The sequence below is a fragment of the Ambystoma mexicanum genome, chromosome 4p, assembly GCF_040938575.1.
Source record: "Ambystoma mexicanum isolate Mex_15411 chromosome 4p, UKY_AmexF1_1, whole genome shotgun sequence".
NCBI lineage: Eukaryota > Metazoa > Chordata > Amphibia > Caudata > Ambystomatidae > Ambystoma > Ambystoma mexicanum.
This window is the reverse complement of record NC_090927.1, coordinates 115,887,325-115,904,783: the sequence shown is the minus strand read 5'-3', so window position 1 is coordinate 115,904,783 and position 17,459 is coordinate 115,887,325. Positions and strand designations below refer to the sequence as shown.

At 45.5% G+C, this 17,459-nt stretch overlaps 1 protein-coding gene across 2 annotated transcripts in view; it reads left to right on the top strand.

Moving 5' to 3' along the window:
• Window positions 1-17,459, top strand: part of LOC138453051 (sterile alpha motif domain-containing protein 12-like) — a 250,784-nt gene that overhangs the window by 173,832 nt on the left and 59,493 nt on the right. For both annotated transcript variants that reach the window (XM_069605508.1, XM_069605509.1), the window contains exon 4: window positions 11,781-11,921. In XM_069605508.1, coding sequence (XP_069461609.1) covers window positions 11,781-11,921 — 141 coding nt within the window. The remainder of the gene's footprint in view (window positions 1-11,780; window positions 11,922-17,459) is intronic.

Sequence of the window (17,459 nt, the reverse complement as noted above, 5' to 3'; positions counted from 1 at the left end):
CTGATGTTCTCTCCTTCCTTTGCCTTCTTATCCTCTCCTTCCCCCCACTCTCCTCTTTCTTTCCCTCTCTTCACTCTGTCCCTCCGATGTTCTTCCATCCACTACTACTCTCTCTCTTGTTCTTTACTACTCTCTCCTCTCCGTTCTACTACTCTCTCCTCTCTGATCTACACTAGCCTCCACCCCTTTTTCTCTCACAGTCACCTTCTTTCACTCTTGCATTCACCTCCTTCACTTACTCTCCCAGGCTTCCACAACTCTTATAGTTAATCTCTATCACTCTCTTCACTCCCCACACACAAACTCTGACACCCAAGTACCACTTTCTCTCACCAACCAATACCTCACATTCTAAATGCTCTAAGCCCTCCTCGCTCCACTGCAACGTCATTATTCTGCTTGGTCTCTCGGTCCACCTCCTCTTCCCTTGACCTCACCTGAACAGCCTCCCTGCTCTGTTTACTGTGTGCCCTTGTATGCTCTTCCTTCCCGTCCCATTGGTCTTTGCGCCCCCTGATTCCCCAGGTCAATCGCTAGCTTGTTCTTTACCCATACAGTCTTGTCATACAGGTATGAGTCTTCAAAATGCCTCTGAAGCCCCTCCCCCTCCTGTAACATGTATTCAATGGAATTACAGAAATGGCAACCTAAAACAAATACAGTCACTTCCAAGGCTCTTCTAAGCATGCTCCTGAGCTTCCTGGTTTCTGGCATATAGCGCGCATTGCTCCACGTGCATCACCACTCTCTTGCTGTTGGGTTGGGTTGCTCGTTCCCTCCTCCGCTGCACGAACTCCTGAGCTCTGTAGTCCTGGAAGAAAGGAAAACAAATACTGGCTAGAACAAAGCTAGGTAAGCATTGGGGTGATACCAGGTGGCTCTTGACATATGCAGCAAGGCACAGGTAGAAGGAACAGAGGCTGTGGTTCTCCCCTTCTCCTCTTGACTGGGTCAGATGCCTGTCACACCTAGCACACTTCTATCATGGTGATGGTGTCTTCTGGCCATTGCTTAGATCTTTGTCCTGGCTGCGGTCTTTATTGTCCCTTGATCCTGATGCTTGATGTATTCTGGGTCTATGTCTTAGTTCTGGATGGAAGGACAATGCAACTGTCTCACAACAGCTTCCTGGGGTAAACCTGTGTGGGATCAAGCTTGCTGTAGGGGTATCTCAGCGTGCAATTCTAGTAGGTATTCTCCCTACTACCAAGTAGTTTTGGGTTGGATTTACTCTCCCTCCCCTCTACCCCAGGCTGCACTTTCAAACATTAGCAAGACTTTTTATTAGTCAGGTGGCCTTGCTACTTCCACCAGTGTCTGCACCGTGGCTCCAGGCTATCTTTATTCTCAGTACTTTAGTTTCTCCAGCCAGTCTCTTGGTCCAGGTCAGCGGGCCTCTCCCCCTAACCTTTACTCTTAATCTGGCTTCTCCACAGGCTTATCCAAATCCCCTCTAATACCCTTCTTCTGGTTGACGTTTTTGGCTTGGCCAACACAGGTTCTTGGTTCTTCTCCACAGGCTTATCCAAATCCCCTCTAATACCCTTCTTCTGGTTGACGTTTTTGGCTTGGCCAACACAGGTTCTTGGTTCTGAATCCTCTCTCCATATTTGGCTTTATTAGCTTGCCCAACGTAAGGTCCCTTCTTCTGGTTCTCCTCCACTAACTCTCACTAACCTGGCACCACTCACCCACGGGAATGCCGTCCTACTCACCTCAGTAGGCTCCTTCTTTCTTTTATACCATGCTCGATAGAGTGCGCGACCGAATGAGCGTTCTGATTTGCAGGTCTTGCCCCATTTGCTTTGCGTATCATGGCTGGCCACAGTTAAATTGTCCAACACACCCTCACTTAGTGTGACTGGTATTCATGATTTCCTGCAAGTCTTGAGTATTTTCAATGACTGTGCATAGGCTCGTCCCGTGGCCGGAAGTTACAAGTACCCTATCCCCAATTATTATTATTTATTTATTGTGCTACACAGTACAGTTGTACTTTTAACACAGAATACAATAGTCAAAGTTCACAAACAATTCAATACATTAACATTTACATCAGAGTTGAAAATTTTAGTCTAAGCCAGTTCAGATCACATTTATACAGTACACTTGTTAACCTGCTAAAAAGATACATCAATTGTCCTTAAAAACTCTAAAAGATGAATGGTCAAAGTCAACTCATTACAGTTTAAAATGTGCTTCCATAGATCATCTTTTGTAATGTAAACATATACAGGTAAAATTTGGGACCTCACATTTTCCAATTTTGGGCATTCTACACACAAATGCTTCAATCTTTCAACCTGCATGTTGCAATAACGGCACAGTCTTTGGTCCTGTGCGATGTTCAATCGTCGCCCCAATATTTCATTTGCTAATAATAGGTTCAAAAGGAACCTTAAAGTTTGGAACCTATAGACCCTTGACGGTTGTTTTCTCAAATAGGGAGCTGGGGCATTAAAACGTTTGCAAATCCACATAAAATGGTCACCGAAACACTTATGGTCCACCAAAGTTTCTCTCATCTTGACCTAAGCGCTTCGGCACCATGTTAACTTTGCCACTTTCGGTGTAAGACTTAATTTTTCCAATGTTATGTCTGCATCCTGTAACATGTTTTCACACTTCAAAACCCAGTCATTCAAGACCCCACAACCACCCTGTATCCGTACAGAGTACAACAATTCGAGAACTGAGTTAACAGGTGGGTGTAGAATACAATGAAATAACTGAAGTTTACCCCAGTCTATCAACACGTGAATGGGGAGTAAACCTAATTCAAACAAAATCCCTAATACTGGTACTGAATGCGGCAACTGCAAAAAACCGCGCCAGAGTAGTCCCTCTAGTTTCGACCAATCCAAAATCCGGGACCTAGTATGGACTCCATAAATAAGCTTTGGAACCAGTTGCTGACTATATAATCTCAAGACCGGCAACAAAGAAAATCTCTTAAATTTCTTATCAAAAATTCGCAACTTTACTATGGACCCTCGAAATTTCACTGTAAGGTTGTCCATCATCTCCAATCCTGTTACCTTGTCATAGATAGTGTGGCCCAAGTAAACAAACTTAGTTACAACTTCTAGCCTCCCTGATTTCAGCTACCATGGTAACACTTTGCAGATTTTCTTTCCGCCCTTCAGAACAAGTACTTTTGATTTTGTTGTATTTAAACTCAAATCCAAGGTTCCCAAGAATTCCTCCAATGCTCTAAGAGCTCTCTAAAGGCCTATTTCGGTCAGGTCACAGAAAACAATATCGTCCGAATACAATAGATATTGGATGACAACTATTCCCAATCTTGGAGGGAGTGAGTTAGAATTTCCCAAATGGCCTCCTAACCCCAAAAGATAGAAACAGAAAAGAAAAGGGGCAAATACACACCCCTGTCGTAGACCTCTGTTCGTATATATCCAGGGTGTATAACCTCCAAAGGCATCCATCCTCACCCTAATCCTGGTATCTGTATGTAGGGCCTCAAGGATCCCCACCAAAGCTGGGGGACACCCCCCAGTCCGGTAGTTTTTTCCACAAGAGAGACCTGTTTACGAGGTCAAATGCCTTACTAATGTCCAAAAAAGCTAGAAATACAGGCCTCGCTTGAATTTTGGCCTGATGTGCAAGTAAGGCAAGGACCAAACATTTTGTGGCAGTACTCAGTCCATGCCGGAATCCTGAATGAAAAACATCCAACACATCTGATCTGATTCAGAGGCCCACCTTTGTAATGCTTTCAAGATCATTTTAGCAAAAATTTTATTCGAAGCATCCAAAAGAGAAATTGGCCTATAGTATAAGGGCGATTACCTATCCCCACCTTTGAAAATCAGAATAATTGTAGCTGCACACCAGGTACTGGGAAACAGTTTGTTTGTAAGAATACTACTAAATAAATCTGATAGTACTCTGGACCAGACAGGCAAATTATCTTTATAGGTCAAATTTGACAAGCCGTCTGGCCCCGGTGCATTAGACTTCTTGCTTCTTTTTATCAAAAAACACACGTCCTCCAAATCCCATGTGAAGGCCCCCTTCCACTCAAACTCGGACCAAATGACTGACCTAACCAACCCTTCTACCCTATACAAATCCGAGAAATGCTTTACCCAGGCTACGTCACCAACTGCCTGTGCCTGCAAAAGCCCTGCCTACCAGGAGATTTTATTCATTCCCAGAATCTTTCCGTTCTATTTCCTGCCATGCAGGACAGCATTTGTTCGGAATCTTTAATGTACAGCACAAATTGCCTTCCCTTAACCCAATTTCAATATGTTTGTCTTAGTCTTTTGACCTCTGCCTTGTATCCCGGGCTTAATAATTTCCTGAGGCACCTAACCTCACGATGCAGTTGCTTTTTATGTGCCTTGGTCTCAGGATCAAAGGTATGAGTGCCCCCCACCCTGTCCTTTCCTTTTGTTAAATATCTATCTGAAGTTAACCTACCCAGGACCCCCTGAACTGTCCCCGAGAACCCCTCTGCGGCGCATAAAAAGACCATCTTTTCTAGAGGCAGACTTAAAATCTCTCCTAGGAAGGCCTTGGCTAATCTTGGAACCCATTTTACCTCTGACCTCCCTGAATTAATTGATACTACCAAAGGCGTGCTTACCGGCCTCTTCTCTAGACCACTAATCCTGCAAGCAAGCAGAGAATGATCACTCCAAGTGAAAGGTGTTATTTCAAGGGATCCTCCTCTTAACTTTAAATCCTCTGAGACAAAAACATAATCCAAAATTGTCTTCCAGGGACCATTCCTCCAAGTAAATTCCGGGGTTATATCTCCTAGGGCGTTACCATTCACAATTGCCAAATTCCAAACCTCTAATTCTTGTACCACTCTTCTGACTCTAGAGTCCTTGCCTACTGACTTTCTAGTAGGTTCCAAATTCCACCTATCCTCAAGGCATTCAGCATTAAAGTCACCAACAATGATCACAGAGGCGCTATCAGCAGGAAACTCCCCCAACAGTGTAAAAGACAGAGCCATCAACTCCTCCTCCAATTGCTCCTTTATTGGGCTAAAGTACACGTTTACCAAAAGACATTTACCAAACGGACCCTGACCTTTGTCTTGCCAATCTAGTAATACTACCAGGATGCCTGGCCTCCCTGATTCTATTATTTGCATTGATGCTCCCAATGACCACTTAACGGCCGTCAATAACCCCCCAAATGGTTTTCCCTTTCCCCCCCCCCGACTAGCCTTAATGTGTACCACCTCGAAACCCTCTATTATAGGTATATCCTGTAAGAAAATGTTCTGAAGACATACTATGTCGAATGCTGCAAAAAGGGTAGGGTTGTTCATAATGTTCTTGAACCCTCTAGAGTTCCATGAAGCCAGCGGCCAGTTGGTCCATCGTGTGTGCTGTAGATATCTTTCCTCCACCCACGGCCCCTCTCCTCTGTGATGGTTCTTGTGTGTATCCTCTTGAGCTGTAAATGTCCTGGTTATATGTACCTCTCAAACCTTGTGGCTTCCCCTTGGTGCCTGGATAGATTGGAGCCAGGCTTGACAGTATTGAGGGCCCTATGTCAGTGATTTCAAAACCTAGAGCAAGGAGACGCTCTTTTTCTGTCATGATTATTTCCTTGATTAAATGAGATCTCAAGTGCAGCTTTACAGTATCCCAACAATCTCTATGCGCCAATTCTACAGTTCTGATGTCTCCTGTTGGTACCAATCTCAAGGTGGGAATTTCATGCATTAGGGCTAAAGTATAATGTCTTCAAAGGGTAGCTATTAGTGCTCTCAAAGAGTCGATTGAGAAATATACATAAATACTCATCCTCCCCTGCTGGCTTTTGCTTAGGCTCAGAATGCTGCTGTTGCGTCCAATTTGTAGAACCCTGTTTTGCGCTCCATCTCATTGGCACCTCACCACTCTTTGGCACACTTGAAACAGTAACATGCTGACTCTTTGGCTAACCTGAACCTGACTCTTCCACTATTTTAGTTGGCGGAGGAGGCATACTCAAATGAACCTTGGTAGAGGACTGCCCCTAGCTGTATCTTTGACAACTACGGGCTTAGCAAATATAGCATAGAGTTTTTTGGCCGTAGGCAATTGTTCGTTTGATATCTCTTGGTCAGGTTTCTCCCCACATGGGACTGAGGAAACTGGGCCAGACAGGGGGGCCACCACCCCTTCCCTCAATATACACCACTTCCCCATTCCTTTACCATCACAAAACCCCTTATTCGGTGGACAATTTGGGTCTCCCTCTTGGCCAGAAAATGACCCGTCAATATCTACTGGATATATTGAGATGTTGCTTAGATCAAACGAGGGTCTATCCTCCTCAATTTTCTCTACGGATACCATCTCTTTCGAGAGGTTAATCAATGTTTTTTTGTGTTAAAAAGACCTTTTTTAATTTAAAAAACTCTTTTTTTTTGTTCCAGTTTTTTTCCCTCCAACTGCATAAGTCTATCCACTTCCAACCTTAGGTTTCTCAGAAACTTCCTAGAGCCCTTGTTTCTTTGGCTTGACGGTAACTTACAATGTTTTGTTTTTTTCTCCAATGGGATCCCTCTGGTTTTCCCTTTACCATGGCTTATTCCACCCCCTTGCGCCTTACTCTTTGGGCTACCACTGATTGGCCCTTGGTCCTGATTGTGCACCAACCCTAGGTTGGACACAGATGGCAAAGGCACTCCTAGCCACTCTTTTTTTAATCACAGCCCTACCCCTTCCCCCAAAGGCCCCTCTTCCCCTGAGGACAATGCTCCTGATTTATTTTCCAACCCCCTTCCTCTGGAGTATTAACCCCCCATAAACCATCCTTTTTATGTGGTAATGTGTTGAAAACTGATACTGCCATTATGTAACCCTCCAGTAAATGCACCTTATTCAATACTTCCTTCACTGATTTCCTAAAATCCCTAATTTCGTAGTTCAGTGTATCATAGCCACTATCAATGGAGTCCATAATGCTTGACAGAATCAAAAAGATAATTCATGGAGTTGATCCTCCTGTACTGGTTTGTTAGTGCCTTCTGGTGGTCTTAAATCCACCGCTGGGCCTACTCCGACCCCTGTATGTTTTACACCCAGGGCCCCATTATCTTCCCCTTCTTGATTTAAGTGCCACTGAGTCGGGGAACCACCACTATAGCCTTGTTTACGACTTGGGAGCGGGTGTATTAAAATCTCTGTTAAACATAATTCACGTGCTGGGGACTCTGGAATGGACCACTCATTGTTTTTAAAGTCAAATGATAAGCAAACTCTCTTTGCTAACTCATGAGAGATAGCTGGTGCCAAAATTGAATTGGCTGAAACCAGGTCTCCCTCTATACACCCTGCTTCTAATGCCATGGACTTAACATTTATTTCAATATTAGACAAGGCTTGTTTTGTTTCGCCCACAACCTCAGCCAAGCTATGAAAACCATCCTCTTCACATAAGGTCCTTCGGATCAGCATGAATACTATAATATGACCCATTGCATAAGATGGAATGTAATGACCAATTGCATAAACTGTAATGATAGAATTATGTCTGTTGTATTTATAAAGTATCAACGACTGCTACCATTCCTGTACCTCTGTAACTAAGCCCTGGGCTGTCTGCGCGCTATATAAATAAATAAATAAATAAATAAACAAACAAACAAATAATTTGTTTCCTCTTGTAATATAGGGTCCTGTCTGGAATGCTCAAAGAGCTCCTTGGCAGACATTGAAATTCTGGCCGGTACATTTGGACCAAGACATTTTCGGGTGCCTAATAGTAAGCTTCCCCCAACTGGAGTTTTCAATGTAGGAAGGGGGCTCAAAGTATTAGCTACATTAGATGGACCCCCGTACAGTATTCTTCTTCGGCCTTAAGCACTTTCCACCTGTGTTGGGGCCCCGCCTGCCTTTCCACTCTTACTTCTCAACATAACTCCCATATTTTAAAAAAGCAATGAGCAGACCTCGCTATATCAGGACAATTAGTTAACCCCAATAGTCTTCAGTATGAACTCACCAACCCTATAGAGTTGACTTAAAATCTCTTGAATACAAATAATTTAAAAAGACTCCAAGTACATCTAATATTTAAAATTGGCAGTGTACACCTTCCCTAAACATAAGAACAAAAACTTGATTCAACCCCGAATTTAAAACCCTTCAGTAAATGAAGCTTCTTTATATAAGAATATTCCAAAAGAAGGCTTATTACCTCAAAAATGGATGTCAAAACTACTTGAAGGATTACTTTTGAGGTGAGCAAGATATTATTTTATAGCAAGAAGTCAGCCTTTTAGAGAAATTGCAGGGGAGAGACGCACTAGCAGGCCCTAACAACAACAAAGCTAAACAATATTTAAAACAAATAATACCACATTGATAATAAGTCCAAGCGAATAGACGCTGGTTAAAACTGTTACAACCCACATGGAAAAAATAGGTTTTCAACTAGACTGAAAGTGGGGAGAGATTAGCTCGCAACCCCTGATGCACCTCTGTTGCTCGTTAACACAAACTTGAGAAGAGGAAACACGTGAAGTCGGCCAACGTTCAGAGTAAGCAAAAGAACATTTTATAGTTCCAGAGGTGTTTCATGGGCACAGCCAGATCAAAGGAAAACCTCCCGCAGTCTTCCGCTCTGCCCCAGTTAATAATTTGATGATCCGGTGCAAAGGTTCCCACCGTCCTTCTTTTCCTCCTTCACCTGCGACCAGGAATCAGGTTTTTATTGGGCGTGGCACCCCAGCACCACAGCAAAACAGCCAAAACAGCACCACTAGCCCTTTCCACACCAGGGCTTTACCCTATTCACAATCTTGAAATCAGGCTGTGTTACCATGGCAATTATTGGACCCAGACTCGTGTGAGTCTCTCTGCTCTCTAGAAGCACTAGGATTTCTCTCTACTGACCCTAGGCCGAGTGAGGGGATTTTAGATGCAGTCTTGAACCTCATATTCATTAAGTATATGTTTCCCTGATTAAACTGCGGTCTTGTGATCATGTGATGCATTGGCACTTCAGACTTAAGTAAGGAAGGGCTGGGGATTTATGTGGTGTCTTCTTCATACCAACTGCGAGGAGTGGGTAGCTCGCCCTAGTTCCCATAGTTCCCAGCCGCCCTTCATTCCTTCAATCCTACCTTTCCATTAGCATTTCATTGTGCATCTACATAAAACACAGAGGGACCTTGGGCCCACCACATCCATCACAAGATGGATGATTGGCAAAGTAGCATTCCTGTGCCATCACACTTAAAAACACTTTTTTCCACTGTAGAACATTGATCACATGCTTATCATACAAAGTACTGTTTAACATATAATTGCAGAGCCAACAACTGCTATCAGTTGCTCCAGGGATAGATAGTTGCATTCATACATGCTGCTCGCTCCACCAATTAGTGCAGCCGCCCCGTATTAGTTGGCAGAGTCCCATCCCCAAATTCAGTACTCATGCCAGCGCTCATTTATTGACACACCACAACCTGTGCCCAACACAAACAACAACTAAATATAATATTACAGTGCTAGTCACCTCTGCCAAAGAAAATTACATTTTTCATGGAATCGTAATGCATAGTGTCATGTAGCGCTCTTCTCCTACAATGCAATGTACTGTTTACCTGTTAGTTTTAGATGATGATTTGCCAAACTCCCAGACATGCTAATGTGCTATGAGGCAATGACAATGGCAGTTAGGTGCTATACAAATGTCACTTGACACAGCAAAACTGTGTTCAAAAGCTAAAACACGAGTGCACCTGATGAATCTAGGTTAGCCGTCCCCTACCCTTACGCGCCATAGATTTGTGTAGCATGGGCAATTGCCATTTTTAGGTCTGCTTTGAGACCGCTTTAGCTCTCTGCCAGAGCTCTTGATTACATGAATGGGCAGGGGTCTAGTCTTGTCTCGACAGGCAGGTTTTGTGAGAGAGAACTATTTTTGGGAAATGTGAATTTGGTTTTTATCAAGCCATACAGGGATGAATTTGTGTTTGGGACTGTTCTCACGCCATGCTATGCTAAAATGTTTATTTTAAAAATTGGTACTAGAGTACACATCCACCGAATGCGGCATCATCAAACTGGTATCCAGAATAGGAATGGATACTCTGATATATTAATTCATTTTATTTTTTGGGTATTTCTAATGCGTCTATAAAGCGAATGTTTCAAGGCGCACCAAGACAAGGGGGGTGGACAGGGATGAAGAAAAGCAAAACGGTCCTACTAGGCCTCCGGATCATGCAAGTGCAGAAACAAGAAGTGCAGGCAGAGGGGAGGGGGGAAGTGCCGGTCAGAGCGGAAGGGCCCATTGGTTAAGCGAGTGCCAGGGGAGGCCAGGTGGATAAGTGCCAGGGGAATGCAGAGAGTGCAGGGGAAGAAGGGCCACGTGCTAAGTGCAAGAGATACGGCTGGAAGGACTTAAGGGGTGCAGGTCCAGCCAGGCTATTGCAGGGGGAGGGGGCCTGGAGGGCAAGTGCAGGTAGAGGAGAGGGCAGGGGAGATCAAGTGCAGGGGTAGACTGGTTGAGGAGGGCCTGGTGCCCTGTAAGAATCCCAAGGAACCAGGCAGCCAGTCAAGAGAGGCAGAGGGGGAGAGTAGCAGGGGAGCGCGAAGGAGGAAGAGAAAAAGAGGGTCTTGAGAAGCTCCTGGAACTTAAGGAGATCCGGCTCAAGTTTGAGAGGGGCAGGGAGGCCATTACAGAGGGAGGCACTTGCAGAGGAGAGAGATCTACCCCCACTCTCCGCTTGTAGAAGCATCTGATCTGCACAGAGTTGGAGTTAGAAGACGGAAGGGCTCTAACAGGGAGGTATTTAGGGAGAGAGAGTTGAATGTAGCAGGGTCCCACAAGTTAACCAGGTTAATCTGATTCACAGGAGAAATATATTTCTTGCATATGGGTTCCATTGAACCCATTCATACACCCTATAACAAACAAAGTCACATGAAGGGCCTGCTGTCCCCGAACAATAGGATCAGCAGGTCCCTCTTCACAGCGCTGCTTCTGACGCATGACAGAAGCCCACAGACTGCCTTCTACAGGCCATGGTGAAACAGGAAGTGATGGCTTCTTAGAGGAAAGGGCCCTACATTTCCTCTGAGACACTGGAATGTGTTAATAGACACCCATATGCAATATGACATTGTATTTTAGTGACTATCAACCAATGGGAAATATTCCCCCTCGGGTTCAGTATCACATCATTGGCAACTCGAGCTTCGCTCTCCTTGTCCATCGGATGTGACTGAACCCTTCTTTGGAATATTTCCCTATAGCTTACCTGCTTTTTGTTCCGTGCGCCATCAAGTGCCACGCCCATGCACAATTCTGTATATCATTTCTCCCTAAAATTGGGATAGGCTGATATGGAACACTACGCACGCAGCATGATGTTCCATTCCATCATACCAAGATGTGAGAAATCTCTTTCTTAATCGCTGGGATTTGGGAATCTCCAATTTCTGGGAACAGGAACTGGGCAGTTGAGACAGTGAAGGGGGCGTATCTAAGAAGCTCCTTATTGAATAAAGTCCTGCCACCACTGAGAAAGCTCAAGGGGACATGCTGTCAGAATGACAGCATATAGATTTTATTTTGTTTGTATCTGTAAGAGGTGAACATTCTCTTAAAGTTGGGGTACCTTCTCCGCTGCCCAATTATTTCTTGTGTTTCTAAATGGTAGGCCTCATTTTCTACGTTGCACTATTTAATGCTAGCCCCCAGCAAGGCTCTGCTTGAGATCATTTTGAAGGATATTCCTGGAGTGTGTAAGGATGACGTCCCCCTGTTCTATGTGTGCTCTCTCTACGCAGGCCGCGCGCTGCTCAGACTGACCGATGGTAAACTGGAGAAGATGGGCATTGTTGGAAAAAGCCAGCGGCAGGAGCTGATGGAGCAGGTGCTGCAGCTGCGATTACAGCGAGAGATGGAGGATCTTTTGCAGATCACCGAAGGTAAGAGTTCCTTCCTAAAGTGGGGGATCCAGACCGACAGCCCAGTGCATCTAGGTCTGAATGGCCACTGCTCCATGACGCTGAACCGTAATGCCCTTATGCCCCATGCCACGCTCTCTTATTTTTGTGCCAAACGTGTGTGAGAAGATCAGGCAGAAGACTATCACTGAGTTGGTGTGAGACATCATCCTATAACAGACAGAAGCCCACAGCCTGCCTTCTACAGGCCATGTTGAAACAGGAAGTGATGGCTTCTTAGAGGAAAGGACCCTACATTTCTTATGAGACACTGGACTGGGTTAATAGACACCCATATGCAATATGGAAGTGTACTTTGGTGACCATCAACCAAGGGGAAATATTCCCCCACGGGTTCATTGTCACATTATCAGAAAATCATGCTTCGCTCTCGTTGTCTATCGGATGTGACGGAATCCTTCTTTGGAATATTTCCCAATAGCTGATAGTTGCCCATGCACAATAGACGTTTATCTTCTGAAGCAACAACTTAGTGCAACACAAAGGCAGAGGCTATTTAAACAGGTGGGTTTTAGGTAGCGTTAAAGCTCAGCAGAGTCAGCAAAGTATTTCATTTTGTGACATTCAGTAAGATTCTGTATCGGCTCTTAGTGTTTGTTTCTGGACTAAGGGACTCAGTAAGACTCTCTACCGGCTCTTAGTGTCTGTTTCTGGACTAAGGGACCCAGTAAGACTCTGTACCGGTTCTTAGTGACTGTTTCGGACTAAGGGACTCAGTAAGACTGTGTACCGGCTCTTAGTGTCTGTTTCTGGACTAAGGGACTCAGGAAGACTCTGTATGCGTTCTTGGTGTCTGTTTCTGGACTAAGGGACTCAGTAAGACTATGTACCGGCTCTTAGTGTCTGTTTCTGGACTAAGGGACTCACTAAGACTCTGTACCGGCTCTTAGTGACTATTTCTGGACTAAGGGGATAAGTAAGACTCTGTACCATCTCTTAGTGTCTGTTTCTGGACTAAGGGACTCAGTAAGACTGTGTACCGGCTCTTAGTGTCTGTTTCTGGACTAAGGGACTCAGTAAGACTCTGTACCAGCTCTTAGTGTCCGTTTCTGGACTAAGGGACCCAGTAAGACTCTGTACCGGCTCTTAGTGTCCGTTTCTGGACTAAGGGACCCAGTAAGACTGTGTACCGGCTCCTAGTGTCCGCTTCTGGACTAAGGGACTCGGCTCTTAGTGTCTGTTTCTGGACTAAGGGACTCAGTAAGATTCTGTACCAACTCTTAGTGTCTGTTTCTGGACTAAGGGACTCAGTAAGATTCTGTACAGACTCTTAGTGTCTGTTTCTGGACTAAGGGACTCAGTAAGACTTGTTCCGGCTCTTAGTGACTGTTTCTGGACTAAGGGAATAAGTAAGACTCTGTACCGTCTCTTAGTATCTGTTTCTGGACTAAGGGACTCAGTAAGACTCTGTACCGGCTCTTAAGGTCTGTTTCTGGACTAAGGAAATAAGTAAGACTCTGTACCATCTCTTAGTGTCTGTTTCTGAACTAAGGGACTCAATAAGACTCTGTACGGGCACTTAGTGTCTGTTTCTGGACTAACGGACTCAGTAAGACTCTGTACCGGCTCTTAAGGTCTGTTTCTGGACTAAGGGACTCAGTAAGACTCTGTACCGGCTCTTAGTGACTGTTTCTGGACTAAGGAAATAAGTAAGAGTCTGTACCGTCTCTTAGGGGGTCATTACGAGTTTGGAGGTAGCCATGGCACTATTAGCGCCATGGCTGACTCCAAACCCGTGTCTGGTCTGAGTGAATGGGGACTTACCGGGACATTCCGACCTATGCGGACCCGGAAAGTCCCCATTCAGTAAACCGTTCCCCATTCCCATTTGAGCCCCCATAGGGCTCAATGGGAATGGGGAAGGCGCTAATAAGTGGCCCGCAAATTGCGGTCCTGTTATTAGCTCCAAGGTCCCTTAACGGGTCCCGCTAAGAACGGCTGGTCAGACCAGCCGTTCCTGCTGGGACCCGCTAAGGGACTTTGGAATAGGGCGGTAAGCGTTTACCGGCACCGCCATCCTTACCGGTGCCGGTAAACCCTTACCGCCCAACTCGGAATGACCCCCTTAGTGTCTGTTTCTGGAATAAGGGACTCAATAAGACTCTGTACCGGCTCTTAGTGTCTGTTTCTGGACTAAGGGACTCCTCATGGGTCAGTGTGCATCGGGGAAACGGGTCAATGTGAATCCGGGAAGCTTAGTTGCAGCCACGGGACAGCATGTCAGGAGCTAGGAGTGGGAGCAAGCTTTGGCTGGTATAAGGCCAGTGGCTTGTAAGGAATGTTAGTATAAGGAAAGATTGTATGAAACTCAAAAAGTAAAAGGAAGAAGAGAAATGTCTGTGCAAAGGACCTCAGTTCAATGTTGTGTAAGGTACTATGAGTTACATGACCCTCTGCGAGATGGAAAGATGACAGCTAAAACAAAGTCATGTTTCCTTTCCAGAGAGGAGTGGCCAGTGTTCATGTTGCCTTATGTTGCTAGAAGGACACAAATAGTGTTTCCGATAGTGGACAATGACAGCACAAATAAACAAGAGTGGCGGCGTAGCGCAAGGCAATTCTGAATGATATGGTGGATCGCAGGTTGGCAGCAGAGCAGGCATGCACAGAGGCCATGGTTTCCGGGCAGCTTATCATGAGTAGTGGGTCTGAGATTTATCTGCCCCACTGCCTCATCACCCTTGCATGCTCTGGGCATCTCATGCAGGAGCTGGCACCATTGCACAGTCTTTTGTGGTGGCACCTGCAGGCTCTTGCCAGTTAGTCTTAATCATCTCTAGTGACTGAAGACACCACTTGAAATGTCCCACTTCAGCCAAGTCTTGTTTCTGCAGAGATTTGGGACTATAGAAAAGGGGTCTGAAAGCTCAAGATTCCTTTTCATCAATTGGACCAAGACATTAAGCATTTAACTCTTCCCCTATAGGGAAGTTAGCATAAGCAGCCTTCTATAATATGAATATAGGGGTTAATTCCCCCGCCGGCGCGTGCCACTCCTTACTAGGAGGGCTACATAGATCGATGACAATGCAGTTTAAACGAGGAAGGAAAACAGCAAAGGAACTGTGTTCCTCCAACACATTGCCTACCAGAGATCCCCATAAGTCAGTATTTATAATGGTTGCAAGGCTGCCACATCAGCACCCTTCCTATCTGGCTTATGTTTGAACCACTGAGGTAGTTTCTTGAACATTGACAAGGTCGCATTTTGATAGAACAATTCAGCCTTGGCGTTCCTTTCTAAATGAAAACTGTTGAAGTCTCTTGTGTTCCAAGAGGTTATGGACGGGTTAACGGTATCCATGTTAGTTTTTTGTAGGTTGCAATTCGCCGGGTAACGATGTCCAATCTGAGAGCTCGCTCTAAGCGGGAATGACCGGTGTTTATGGGAACTATTCCGATCGCAGAATTCTGCTGAGCTCGGACTGAGTCACTTACTTTTGAAGCCACCTGACCTCCCTTCCCTGGTCAGCGAGGGGGGCTGTTGTAGAGCTCTTCCGCTTGTAATAGAACAGAAATGGCGACTGTGATGCAAAACCCTGGGGGTGGTGTAAGGAGGATCTTGCAGAGCTCCCCTTGTCCGTCCTTTGTTTGCCCCATAGTCCCCTAATGTCCAAAAGTGGGTACAGTCACCCCAACCCAGTTCAAAGTGCCTTATGAGGGCGGCCAACCTGATGAACCTTTTTATTGCTTGGGACATAAACCTCCCACATTAAAGCGAAGACCCCAAGGGAAAAGATTCTACAATCGCTGTTTCACAGTATCCGAAAAAGCAGTCATTTCCTGGTAGCTCCTGGCCCTGAGCGTGCTTCTGTCCAGGGAGCGGGAACCTCAGAGCCGCGCTTGCTGGGACTCTGCAGCATGGAGATACACACAGGATGAGGGTCACCTCCAGCACCAGTAGGCTGAGCGCTCATGAACAGCTACACGGTTTCCCTGATGGTCTCCCGAGCCGGATCAGGAGGATAGCTCAGGGGCAACGTGCTCGCCTTGGAAGCAAGACGACATGGAGCAACACAGGTTCGATCCCCGGGTCCGGGCTTGGATACCTCTGGATATTAAGCGCGTTATAAATGACCTATCATATCATAACAATAGTCAACACCTGGGAGTAACAGAGCCAAGTGGCCGCAACGTTTCCAAGCAGGTGGAACTCTTGAGCCAGGGACACTCACGAGGCATGAGTCCAGTCATTGAGTGGACCAAGGATCAAATCATGCCTTCCTCCAATTTGCTTAATCTGCAACAATATGAAAAGCGACACAAACCTCCAGACGGGGTGGGCAATAGGATGGCATCACAACAACAATCAGTGACTCAGTTACAGTTTACAACTGCTTCATTCCACCGTTATATTTCAAACTTCCTATAACACACAAAAACGGGGTTTGGAGCACTGTCTAAGTGCACAACATTTTATGCCAGAATCCATCTTGGAACCACTAAAAATGATCCCTGGGTAGAAGCACACCCTGTCCCTAACAGGGGGGGGGGTGGTGCTGTCCCAAGGATGACGGCGATGCGCCACCTATCTAAAAGGAACGAGGGAGAGATCTGACCCTACATTTGTATTTGTATTTTATTAAATTTATATAGCGCTTTAATCAAAAGTGCTTTACAAGAGGTACAAGAAAAATACAAGAAGCATTAAATAACACAATAAGCATTAAGTAACACAACAAGCATTAAATAACGATACACAACTAATCTGGCGTTTAACATTTTTGTTTTCTAAAAACCCACTAGAGTGGTAACCAATTCCGGAAACAGAACATCACTGCAGGGGTGTTGCTAGGTCTGGAAAAGATCCGGGGCTACGCTAATTTTGGGACTGTCGGGGCTCGGGGCTAGCTATTCTTTTTGGTTGTAACCCCTGAGCTTCTATCCAGGGCTACAACCAAAGGACCCGGGGCTGTAGCCCCCCCACACCCCCTAGCAACGCCTCTGCATCACTGCATCAACTGTTTCATGCAGTAAACATTGCTAAGGGGAATGTCCCATGCGGCTGCTGCAGCCCTTATTTATTAACCAACAAAGCAATATGTTAATAGGGCATGTGTACTGGGTTCCAGTTGGTATCTAAAACATCCCAGCGCTGTACAGGGGAAGAGCAGAGTGTTTTGAGGCTCAGGCCTCCTGCCTACCAAACAGGCGTTGGTTGTTTCAAAACTAGTGTTCCATTTGCTATAATTGGATTGTCCTGGAGTTTCGCTGAACAGGGTAGGGTGCTGCACATTCTCATTGCAGAGCGTTTGCCAGTTGCAGAGCGACACTCCTGTGGCCCCTGTGAGCTGATGATGCTTTCACTGATCTGATAGGTCACCCTGTCAAGCTGATAAGTTCATCCCACTTCCTGCCGTGGCGACAAGTCACCTGCCATAAGCTAATGGCAGGGCTAGGACATCTTAGGATGCTGGGCTGTCAGCTTCCAGAGCGGACATGAGGATGCAGTGTTCATGTGAAACAGGAGTCTGACAGCATTGCTTTAAAGTGGCACCT